Source organism: Podarcis tiliguerta (genome assembly GCF_965153285.1).
Source record: "Podarcis tiliguerta genome assembly, chromosome: 14".
Lineage (NCBI taxonomy): Eukaryota > Metazoa > Chordata > Lepidosauria > Squamata > Lacertidae > Podarcis > Podarcis tiliguerta.
The window spans coordinates 226,645-239,029 of NC_139547.1; the positions used below are offsets into that span (position 1 = coordinate 226,645).

The following is a 12,385-nucleotide window of genomic DNA, read 5'->3' on the forward strand; positions in this document are numbered from 1 at the left end:
GGGCAATGGATCAAAGTGGCCTGTGAGCCTGTGGCCTGTGTAGTCCAAGTGCAGGACTAGAAGCCTCTTCAGTGCAAGCCCAAGAGTAGAGGTGGGGAGCCTCGGGCCTGGGGCCAAATGTGGCCTTCCAGGCCTCTCAGCCTAGCCCTTGGGATTCTTCAATTCCCTTGCTGGATTTTCGGTGCTCCCTCTTCAAGCACTATGGGCCAATGGCCCATCTAGCCTGGCATCCTGTTCTCACCAGATGCCCCCATGGGAAGCTCGCAAGCACAAGAGCAGCCCTCTCCCCTCCTGGCTAGAAATGTGTCCTTGAAACCTCTGACTTTTGTGGGGCCAGAATGCACCCAAATGCACAAAGCAAGTGCTACATCTTTTGCCTACTCACTTTTGCCTCATGCCCTGCCCACCGCTGGCCCAGACATTTGGTAGGAGGAGTCATAGAGTCATAGAACTGTAGAGTTGGAAGGGACCCTGAGGATCATCTAGTCCAACCCCCTGCAATGCAGGAATAGGCAGCTGCCCCATACAGGGATCAAACCTGCAACCTTTGCATTATCAGCACCATGCTCAAGACCACTGCTTTAGGCATTAGAGTCCCCACCAGCAGCACACCCACAGTTGCCTCCTACCGCCCCACTGCCTCTGCCATCAGTGTCAATTTGGGGAAATACCGCATCTGTTTGGGGCAAATTCTCACCTGATTTCTGCAAGCTGATTTCCCCAAGTCAGCGGTAGATGGGGCAGAGCACAAAGCGGCACTTTCCGTTTCACCTCAAGCAGTGAAGCGGGATGCTCTTCCCTCGTCTGAGGGAGTGAGAGCCTTAGGATGACAATGGTTCCCTGGCTTCCCTGGAGGATCTGACTCACGGATGTCATCCAGGCATTAATTATACTCAATGTTTTACCCCAGAAAGAGAAAACACACAGATTACTTTTCCAAAAAAGTAATCTGTGTGTTTTCTCTTTCTGTATCTCAGGGCAGCTGGGGTAGCAGATCTTGCAGAGGCTGGAAAAAAGTGACCGGAGGGGATGCCCTCCACGTCACTTGCTTGAAAATCCAAATGGGTCAATGGGCCTAAATAGGCCAGCAAATTCATGGAGGACAAGGCTATCAAGGGCTACTCTGCCTCTGAATGCATTCCCTTCAACATGCTGCGTCTAAAAACCAGGATGTGCATCTTCCTGTCCATACTCCCGTGTGAGTCATGAGACCCGCACAAGATCACAGAGCTTAACAGACATACTTTTCTCAGGGCCGTGCTCTCATGTTTTGCAGTGCTCCATGTGGGAATGTTCAGGGATGCAGGAGAGGATATATTGTTTGGTTATATCCTTTCCAACTTGTTTTAACAAGTTCTACAATTTAGCAGAGTAACATTCCCCTTTTTAAACTTGCACAGCAGATGCGTTTGCTTAGGCTCGCTAAAGCAAGCCTATAATAAGTTTTCCTTTGAGTAATTTCCCCTTTAGTCCCTCATAAAAAGATAGACATGACACAGTCTTCTATAAAAGCAAAAAAAGAGTTTACTCACACATTCTGTTCACAATTGGATCCCAGAAGGCAGACTTAAGTTAGAAAAGTAATATACACCTGGAAACTATCCCATAAGAAGACAGTTCCTTTGTCCTCTCTTGGCTGCAAGCCAAGAGAGCATCTTAGGCTAAGCAGATGTTGCTTCTTCGACGAATGTGGTCAGAGAGAGAGAGAGATGGCGGACCAGTCCTGCTCTTTTGTTACCTGGGCAGGTGAGGTCACGCCCACCTCTAGTCACATGCAGAGGAAGTCTGTCCCAGGCAGGAGAAACAGGAAGTTCCAACTGGCTGGTCCAGACATCCCCTTTTATGTCCACTCTAGTGATGTTGTACTTAACTGCTCTTATGTTTCACATCCCACACTCCACAATATCATGGCCTTTAAAAAAAAACATTTTTGGCTGGATGAGATCTCAGCACAAAATCACAAGAGATCACAATACCCAAAATAGCCACCATGCTCTTGAGGGGAAAAACAGGATGTTCCCGTTTTTCAGGACACTTGCGGGGTACAGTGGTACCTCGGGTTACAGACGTTTCAGGTTACAGACTCCGCTAACCCAGAAATAGTACCTCGGATTAAGAACTTTGCTTCAGGATGAGAACAGAAATCGTGCAGTGGCGGTGCGACGGCAGCAGGAGGCCCCATTAGCTAAAGTGGTGCTTCAGGTTAAGAACGGTTTCAGGTTAAGAACGGACTTCAGAACGAATTAAGTACTTAACCCGAGGTACCACTGTATGTAAATGCCAGTTGCTGGAAACCACAAGTGGGGAGAGAGCTCTTGTGCTCGGGTCCTACTTGCAGGTTTCCCATAGGCATCTGGTTGGCCACTGTGAGAACAGGATGTTGGACTAGCTGGGCTTTTGGCCTGATCCAGAAGGTTCTCATGTTCTTATGACAACCCCTCTAGTGGTGGTGGAATGCGGAACAGGTTCTCAACAATGAGGAGAATGGCTCTTTGGCAATCCATTCCATTGATTTCTGGACCCTTCCTGCCAGATGCAAGAGGGTGGCACAGCAGAGATAACTCCTGAACACCTCAGCAGTGAAGATGAAGACAGCCCTCCAGAGGAAGTCATTTATTCCATCAGGACACCTATCAATGGAAAGGTTGTGTTGAAGCCATCGCCTACCACCTCGGTCCAACGGTTCACACAGGCCCAGATCAACAGCCAGCTTGTTCAGTTCATCCATGAAGGTATGCAGCAGAAGGAGGTAAAGCAAGCTGGGTGGATGGGGAAATTGGGGCATGGGGACATTGGAAGCTCTCTTATACCTCATCAGACCGTTAGTCCATCTTAGTTCAGGACTATCAACACTGACTAGCACTTGCTCTCTGGGCCTATAGAGAGGAGTCTTCCCCTCCACTACCTGGTGATGCCAGGGACTAAACCTGAGACTTTCTGAAGGCAAAGTATGTGCTGCAGCTCTCCACCACCAAGTAGGTAAGTAAGTGCAGGAATGTCTTCTCCCAGCCCCTGACATCCTGGGCTTCATTCTACAGGGTCCCTGGATGGAGGCTTTTCCTTTGACTTGTCTGATGGGGAGAACATGTCTCCCGGGCACTTCTTTGCTGTGAGGGCCAAAAAGAAACTGGTTATCACTCTGGAGAGCAAGAGAGATCTGATCGTGTGTCCGGGTAAGTTATCTGCAAGGCAACTACATGGGAGCATGGATAGAGCTAATCTGTTGATTTGTGTTTCTCTCAGTTTCTCATTTTTTTCTAAACCTAAGCTCACCTCTCCACTTCCCCACCTCAGACTGCATTTTTTAAAAGTCATAGTGAGAATTCACCAGCATTTTAATGTGCACAATTTTTTCTGTAAAATTTCCATAATTTACACAGAATCATAGAATTGTACAGTTGGAACAGACCCCAATGATCCTCGAGTCCCACCTCCAGCAATGCTAAAGAATATCACACAACCCCTCAAAACTTTGGGGGAACAATTTTCTTGTTTCTTTAGGAGTGAAACTGTGGGTGAAGCTTTTACTACACCACCATCAGATGCTCAGCTTCTCCTAACCATTTCTTTTCCAGGCTCTCTTCAGCCAATCAGGAGCCAGAACCTGAAAGCAGTGACCAATGATGAGGCAGAAGCCCAGTCGCTCTCTTACATCATAGAACAGCCTCCAGGCTTTGGCAAATTGGTGAACAGCCAGAAGTGGGAGGACAGAGGGCAGCTGAGCAACTTCACTCAAGACGAGGTAGAAGTCTTAGCCGCTTCTTGATGTCCCTCATGGTATCATACCTTGATTTTGAATAGAAACACAGGAAGCAATGTTTACTGAGTAAACTGGCCATTGTCCACATGGACAGTATGGGTTGACTGGTCTACAGCTACTGCAGGAAAAAACTCAAAAATCAAGGTATACTTGAGGACAAACAAAGATTCATTTTCAATTAAGTGGCAAAAAATTATTTCATATCTTAAAAGACTCCAGTAAGAGATACTATTATCTGAAATTCTTACTAACCTCCTACCTTTAAGGGAAGGTTAGAAAGACCTCAAGGACAATAACATGATATTTATTAATAAAACAAATATTTTTATAAAATGTTATTACCCCACAACACCAATAATAATAATCATGTTGTGCAGGGAGTGTGACTGAAACTACCCAAATACATTATTTGTGTGTGTGCATTTTTATTTTGGTTTTGGTTCAGGTTTTCATTTTCCCCAGTGTGTTATTAAAATGTATGTTCTTCTTCAAAATAAATACAAAGACATTATTGGTTTGCTTTCACAGAGTGCCTAACTCAGTTTCCTTCTTACAAATATCCAATCAGGTGGATGCTGGGGTAATATCATATCAGCATGAAATGCCACAGGAACCTTTCTGGATTCTTGAGGACACTTTCCACTTCCGAATTTCTTCTCCCTCCATGATCTCAAACCTGTATGTCCTTGGTGTGTTGGTCTCCTTCAACATCAGCTGTCCTCACAGCTCCACTCTGTGGAGAAACAAAGGTAAAAGGAGAGTCAAGATGCCAAAACACACATAGAATCATCAAATTGTAGAGTTAGAAGGAACCCAGAGGGCTATGTAGTCCAACCTCCTGCAAAGCAGATATCACAGCAAAGAGCTGTTGTGAAGGAAAGGTTTGCTCCTTCCTAGGAAAGGCATGTGCTGTGATGTCCCTGTAAAGATGACTAAGTTCTAGTAAAATCTGGGGAGATGAGGGGGCATTTGCTAGAAATAAATCCTTTGAATTCTCAGAGAACCCACATGGTGAGAACAGGATGCTGGACTAGATGGGCCATTGGCCTGATCCAGCAAGCCCTTCTGATGTTCTTATTGCTCTCTTGATTTTACTTTCCAGATGAGCTGCAACCTTTCTGTAATCATGCTTTTTTCTTTTTTTTCTTTTTTCTCCCACTGTCTCCCAGGCCTCACTGTTTCAGAAGCTCAAAGTGCAGTGGTCAACATCTCATTACTAGATGCTTCTAACCTTCTTGCTAAAGAACCTGTCTCCAGAAGAGCATCGTATGATGTGATATTTCTGGTGACGGAGCTACCCAGCCATGGGACCCTGTCCGTTGCCGATGGACCAGTTGATAAAAAGCATCCCTACTTCCTCCAGTCTGATCTTGCTGCAGGTGACTTGGAATATGCCCACCATGGACCCAGCACCCTGGGTGATCATTTCAGCTTTAAAGCCTGGCTCCGGCCCAGCACAGAGAGATCTATTCAGCCCCCACAAGAAGGGGAGGAGCCTGTCATTTCTGGGATATTCAACATCACAGTGAGTGACAGAAATGAAATGCCACCCGTGTTGCTCACCCAAGGCCAGGTTCTGCAGGTCCTCCAGGGTTCCCCTGCAATGCTTTCTCAGGAACAACTGAACACCATGGATCCTGACAGTTTTCCTGAAGAAATCAAGTACAGGATCCTATCTGGGTTATCCAGTGGCTTTGTAGTCAATATCCATGCTACGCAGGTGGCAATTACCCAGTTTACTCAAGCAGACATCAACGCAGGGCACTTGAGGTTCATCGCCAATGGAACGGACTCTTCTGGAGTCTTACACCTTGCTATCTCCGATGGACACAATCCACCCATCTTAACGTCTTTGGAAATCATAGTTCTTCCAGCAACCACCTGGGCAACAAATCAAATCCCGTTAGAGATACCACAGGGTGTCAACATGGCCTTCCTGTCTCGCAAGCACCTTCTGGGGGCCTCAGGCCAAGAGCAGCAAAATACCATCTATAGACTCATCAGGGACCCACAGTTTGGTCAGGTCAATGTCAACCAAAAGCCCGTGAGGGACTTTTCACAGAGCCAAGTGGACAATGGAGAAGTGACATTTACTTTCACTGACTTCATCTCCCCCAAAGATGAATTCCAGTTCCTTGCCACAGCAGGAGATGTCAACATTTCAGGCATTGTGAATGTAATGGTCAAGGCCTTGGTCAAAACCCAACAGGATATCCTTTGGCCAAGAGGAGCCACTGTCCAGCTCAACACCGACATCCTTGATGCAAGTGAACTGGGCAGCAGGACCAAGAGCATCCCAGCCTTCAAAATCCTCCGAGCACCCCAAGGGAGCCATTTTGTGAAACTCTCGAGAGACAAAAGGAACCCGCCCGTCTCCACTGATGCCTTCACCCAGCAGGATCTTGAGGGAGGGCTAGTTGGGGTGGAGATATGGGAAAGAGAAGACTCTCAGGAAAACCTCCAGCAGGACAGCTTTCTGTTTGAGTTGGTGGCTGATGGGGTGCCCCCTGCTGTGGAATCAATGGCATACATCACCGAGGCCTTCAATTCCTCAGCAGCCTATGGAGCGAAACTGCTCAAAGTGCCTGATTTCCAAGAAGGGGGCCAAAACCCCACAACCCAAAGCATAACCCCTTCTCTGCAGATGTTGACAACTAGGCGCCCAGAGCCAGAAAACACTGAGTATAACTCCAGTGAGACACACGTTCGTCCAACAGCATGGGCTGGGCACATAACAGTTACCAGTGCATTTCCTACGGAAAGGAGCACACTCCTTAGTTTCATTGAAGCCAATATGTTCAGCATCATTCTCCCCATCTGCCTCATCCTTCTGCTTCTTGCTTTGATCCTGCCCTTACTGTTCTACCTCCACAAACGGAACAAGACTGGCAAGCACAATGTCCAAGGCACACCCCCCAAATACAAAAATGGTACATTGGTTGACCAGGAGACTTTCCGGAAGACTGACCCCAACCAAGGCATTCCTTTGACAACAGTCAACACACTGGAGGCCAAAGGAGCAGGACCCAACTCAAAGGGGATAGGGCCAGGAGGCCAGCAGGATCCAGAACTGCTCCAATATTGTAGGACACCCAACACAGCCTTAAAAAACAGTCAGTACTGGGTCTGAGGACTGGAGCGAGGGACAAAATAGCCTGTCTTGAGGTGGAGCGCCATGGGCTGCATGGTTTCCTAAAGATTATCTCACCTCTTTCTCCTCCTCTGCCTCCTCCTGTTGCCTGATTTATATATGGCACAGTCCCTGAGATTCAAGGAAGCCCTTCCTGCACACGTCAAATTCTTTCCTGATTCTCCAGACCTGGTTTTCCTCAAAGATGTTGGCTCAATGGCAGGGAAGTCTCCTAGAATGAAATAAGTGAGACCCTAACAAGGCTGTACATATTTCAAGGGAGAATAGAAAATTGCAGATTCTCCTCTTGACAATCAAAGCTTTCCTCTGTTGTTTTTTAAAAGCAGTTTTAAAGTTCTTATCAATGCAACAATGTGCTTGAAAGCATATAGAAATCTTAGAACCCAAAAGAGGAACCAACTGCGGTTTCCAAGGATTCATGAGTGGAGCTTCAGTGTGCTCACATAGCTCCTCCTCATGACTAGCAGAAGCTCAAATAAATTATGCAGAATACTAAGTGCTGCCAGATAAATTATGCAAAACAAGAGAAAGCATACGCATTTATCTAATTTATGCAGATTTCAGAATCCTGTTTTTTCAGAGCGTGAAGGTGTCACAGAATAATTGGGATGAGAGTGCTTTTTGAAAAAAATGTTATTTATTAAGAAGACTTTGTGTGCAGCTTGCAAGCTTCAACCCAGCAGAAACTGGTGGGACATTTTTGCAGACTCTCTGGGGGTGTCCGCTCCCCTCTCATCCCTCCTCGCCTCTCCAAATTAAAAATAATAATACCTTTATTGTCAATGTACAACCTCCATCTCCAGGGATCAGTGGTGTGAGGGAGCACTGGGCTGCACTTGTGACATCACCAGGGCCGTCCCTAGGTCTCAGGTTTAGCCACTGAGATATCCTGGCCTGGCAGCCCTTGAGGCAGTGGTGGGATTATGCTGTCGCCCCAAATACATGTGATTAAAAACAACAACAGGGAACAACCATGGGACAAGACATTCAATATCCAAAAGTAACTTTCTCCCCCTACTCCGCTGTAGTTTAAGAGACAAAGCAGCAGCAACAGCACAGGGAAAAGTTTGGTGACACCTTAATGGTGTTTTTTAAAAAAATAATTTTTATTAACAGACAAATCAAATCAAATCACATTAATTCCAAATTACAAAGCCAAATTTTAATTTTTTTGTTGGGGTACCCATATTTCAAGTTCCGAAAGAGATCCAATCATCTTGTTGCTGCTGCTTCACATATTTTTCCTTTTTCTTTGTGACCTCTGATAGTCTCCACAAGCGAGTTGAAACCAATTGTAGTCCTGTGTGGGTTTTTCCATTCATCCAAGGGTCATATTCAGACGGCTGCCGCTTTTCATCGCTTCCATAAATAAACACACTCTTGCTGTCTCCTTAATGGTTGCAAAAATTTACAATTGCATCGGCTTTCATGGGACAAGAGTCCACATGGTTTTGAAAACCAGGTTGCTAGGAAAGGCAGGCAGCCATCCTTTCTTTCCTGTTTCTCCCTGCCTTGAGCTTCTGAGTTGGAGCCAAGCCTACCGTAAGGCAGACTGAGTTAGTCCTGACTCAGGTGGCAGATCATAGAAGGCAGGATGTGGCAGCGAGGAGTTGGAGGACAGAGCAGTCTGTGCCATAAGGCTTGCCAGCCATGCCCCTAAGCCTCAGTTATGCCAGAGGACATGGGTGTTTTCCCAAGTCATACCCACACCATACATTTAAAGCACTCCTATAGTGCTTGAGCAGTCATGGCTTCCCCCAAAGAATCCTGGGAACTGTAGTTTGTAAGGGTACTGACCTCACAAACTTTCAGTTCCTAGCACCTTTAACAAAGTACAGCTCCCAGGATTCTGCATGACTGCTAAAGTGCTAGACAAGCTCCCAGTGTTAAGATTTAATTGCTAGTCCAGTTGACCAGTGTGTGGAATGCAAGGGACATCACTTGCGCTAGCCCTATTCTCAGTGATTTAATCAGGCACAACTTTCCCTCAAGTGGGGCACGTCTACAGAAATGCCCGTGCACACTTAGGTCCCATCCACAAAATGCATTTAAAGTACTCAGAGATACCACTTCTGAAACAGCTATTGTTTCTTGCTTGTTCAGGGTACTAGGAACTGTACTTCCTAGCAACTCTCTGCCCTTCACAAGCGACAGTCCCCAGGATTCTTTAGTGGGAATGGGAGGGAAGCCTGGCAGTTAAAGTCGCATAAGAGTGCTTCAGATGTATGGTGTGGCTGTGCCTTCACTTCAACAGCCCTCTTGGGGGTGAAGCTAAGAATCATAAGCAGCTGCCGAAGCACCATCTGCTCCTCTCTGCTCCAGTCACGTGTTCTGAAACAAACATGGCATATGGCACATGACCCCACTGTGCTCTTGGGTTTCCCCTCCTGCCAATTAACATTCCAGGAGGAGGGAGGGAACTGTGATGCGTTTTGTTCTAGGACTCTGTTGGATGAGACCTGGTTCCTTCTTGAAGATTCCTGGCCCATCTTTGAATATTCCAGTTTCATTTTTTAAAAATCAGCTTTCTAGTCCTTTCACTTTTTGTGGCACTATAACATTCTACCTATAGCTTAGTGCACAGCTTCCTCGTGCTTTTAAGTGTCCCACCTATGAGCCAAGTTTCATTATGTTTTATTAACCATTTAATGCAATGGCATAGCTTTGCATCTATATTAGGCTGTAGTTATATTTTGGCTGTCCTACAGTGGTTCCCTACCCAGTTATGGATATGGTTTATCACAAAATTTCTGGGTTTTCTTGAGTGGGTAACACAGGAACAAGCTGCCCCGCAAAACTCTGACTAGGGTGCTGTGTCATGTGATTGAGGGTTGCATCCATACTCTCCATTTAAAGTACACGGCTTTCCCCCAATAATCCTGGGAATTGTAGTTCGCCCCTCACAGAGCTATGATTCCCAGCATCCATAACAAGCTGCAGCTGCCAGGATTCTTTGGGGAAGTCATATGCTTTAATTGTGCTTCAGACATGGGCTGTGGGTAAGGCCTCCTTAGGCAAAAAGGTCCTATGAAGAAGAGATGAAGGAGCTGGTCATGTTTTGGTCTGGAGAAGACAAGCTAAAGGAAGAAGAAGAGTTTGGATTTGATATCCCGCCTTTCACTCCCTTTAAGGAGTCTCAAAGCGGCTAACATTCTCCTTTCCCTTCCTCCCCCACAACAAACACTCTGTGAGGTGAGTGGGGCTGAGAGACTGTGACTGGCCCAAGGTCACCCAGCAGCTGCATGTGGAGGAGCGGAGACGCGAACCCGGTTACCCAGATTACGTGACTACCGCTCTTAACCACTACACCACACTGGCTCTCAGTGTGGTGTGGTGTAGTAAATATGATGGCTGCCTTCAAAGAGCCAAAGGGCACCAGAGAAGATGGAGCAGACTTGTACTTGTTCTTCCAGAGGGCAGAACCAGAACCAATGGGTGGGAATAGTAAGAAATAAGATTTTGGCTAAACATTAGGAGATTCTTCCTAAGAAAGCTGTTTTCCAATGGAACGGGCCATTTTGGAAAGGCTCTCCTTTGCTGGGTGTGTTTAAATAGAGGCTAGGGACACGGTCAAGGGTACCTTCACCTTTACCTTTAGGGCCATCTCCACACCAGACCAAAAACACCACACCTTTAAAGAATCCCAGAAACTGTAGCTTGCTAAGGGTGCTGGGAATTGTTGCTCTGTGGTGGGGAAGCTACAGTTCCCAGGATTCTTTAAACAACGGGCATTACTGTTAAATGTGCTTTTAGATGTATGGTGTGGATGTGGCCAGGGATGCTACACTGAAAAGATTCCTGCATTGTGTCTTGTTGACCTTTAAGGTTCCTTCCAACTCTAAAATCTCTGTCCAACAGCTCTTACTGTCAGAAAGTTCTTCCTGAGGTTTAGTCGGAATCTCCTTTCTGAGGTTTAGTCGGAATCTCCTTTCCCATCACTGGTACGAGTACTACCACCCAATATAAATGCTTAACTAACTGACCAATCACATCGGTTCTGCCCCCTCCCCCAACAAAAATCTTAGCCACACTCATGTTCCCACCACTGGTGTACACACATTAGTCTCAATACTTATCTATCCTGTCAGTTCTTATGAAACACTGGATTCTGATGAATTTCTCCCCAAACCTGCTTCAATCCCAATTGAGATAAATAACAGGCTAGATGTGGTTCAGGCTCAAAGTCAATGAGGGGCAAACAGGTCCCAACTGCCCCATACATTTAAAGTGCTATGATGCCACAGGCACAGCTCTGCCCCGCCCCGCCCCCTGCAAAGGAATCCGGGGAGATTTAGTTTGTTAAGGGTGCTGAGAGTTGTTAGGAGAATCTCTATTCCCTTCATGGAACTGCAATTCCCAAAGTTCCCTAGGGAAGAGGGATCAATTGTTATACCACTCTGAGAATTGGAGCTCTGAGAGACACACAGAGGTCTCCTAACAATGCTCAGCACCCTTCACAAATTACAACTCCCAGGATTTTGGGGGGAAGCCATGACTGATTAAAGTGGCATGGTGCAAATAGGGCTTAAATCATGCAACTATACACACTTTTCAGTGCTATTTTTCTAGACAAAGAGACGCCGGAATTCACCCTGAATGTTCTTCTCAAAGGGCAATGGTGCCCACCTGAGAGATGCTGGGACTGAGTTCTGGTGAGTTCCAGCTGGGAAAAAAGCCATCTTTTAATCCTACTTCCATTGGCGGAGTTAGCCGCTCAGGCACATGCCATGAACCCGGGGGCAGGGTGAGCTGCCGGGGGGGGGCGGGGTGATCGGCACCCAGGGGAATTTTGTCACCCCCCTCAGGGATGACACCTGGGGTGGATTGCCCCCACTGCCCCCCCTTCCTACGCCCTTGAACCCACCCATTCCCCCAATCATGAGATTTTGTTGTTTTGTTTTCTGAAGGCACTGGAGATATGGAAATATCCCCTCTTGCTACCAGCGTGAACCAGAGTATGGATTTTTGTGGGCAGGTGAAGAATACAAGAGACTGACAGAAGGAAGCCATGCCTAAAAGCTAAACCTGACTATTTTGGTTTTTTAAAAATAAAATAAGCAGTGCTGGATTTATGTATAAGCTAAACAAGCTATAGATTAGGGCCCCACTCTTTTGGGGGGCCCCAAAAAAATTAAAGGAAAAAAACCTGGATGTACATTTCCAAAATATAAGATAAAAAACAAATAAAATAAAACCTACATACAGCAAGAGTGTTTTGTGTTGTGTAGGCTCCTATGATGTAAGTAAAGGGCCCCATTGCCATCAGACTTAAATCCAGCCCTGAAAATAAGTCTATCAGATGTTGCTTCACATGGACTGAGTAATTTATAACAAGGTAAAGAATTCCTGGAATAAAAATGGGCTATTTTTTAACAAAAACGCATGGTCATGTCAAAATTTCTCAGAGGGAGCAGGAACTTGTCTTCAAAGGAAGAGGCAGAGCAGCGTTATTTGACCTTCACATTTTGCAAGAA

The 12,385-nt window shown here is 46.2% G+C and overlaps 1 protein-coding gene and 1 long non-coding RNA gene across 2 annotated transcripts in view; both read left to right on the plus strand.

The window, feature by feature from the left end:
- The window catches only part of CSPG4 (chondroitin sulfate proteoglycan 4), a 126,310-nt gene extending 118,004 nt beyond the window's left edge, over window positions 1-8,306 (plus strand). The window contains exons 6-10 of the mRNA XM_083412713.1: window positions 2,534-2,732; window positions 3,039-3,173; window positions 3,576-3,742; window positions 4,329-4,509; window positions 4,930-8,306. Of these exons, the coding sequence (XP_083268839.1) occupies window positions 2,534-2,732; window positions 3,039-3,173; window positions 3,576-3,742; window positions 4,329-4,509; window positions 4,930-6,890 (2,643 nt within the window). The 3' untranslated portion in view covers window positions 6,891-8,306. The remainder of the gene's footprint in view (window positions 1-2,533; window positions 2,733-3,038; window positions 3,174-3,575; window positions 3,743-4,328; window positions 4,510-4,929) is intronic.
- A 2,569-nt stretch (window positions 8,307-10,875) lies between these two features.
- LOC310664176 lies at window positions 10,876-12,119 on the plus strand. The gene is made up of 2 exons (XR_014504810.1): window positions 10,876-11,563; window positions 11,819-12,119. It is a non-coding gene; the product is annotated as an uncharacterized lncRNA (long non-coding RNA).
- The last annotated feature ends 266 nt before the right edge of the window (window positions 12,120-12,385 follow it).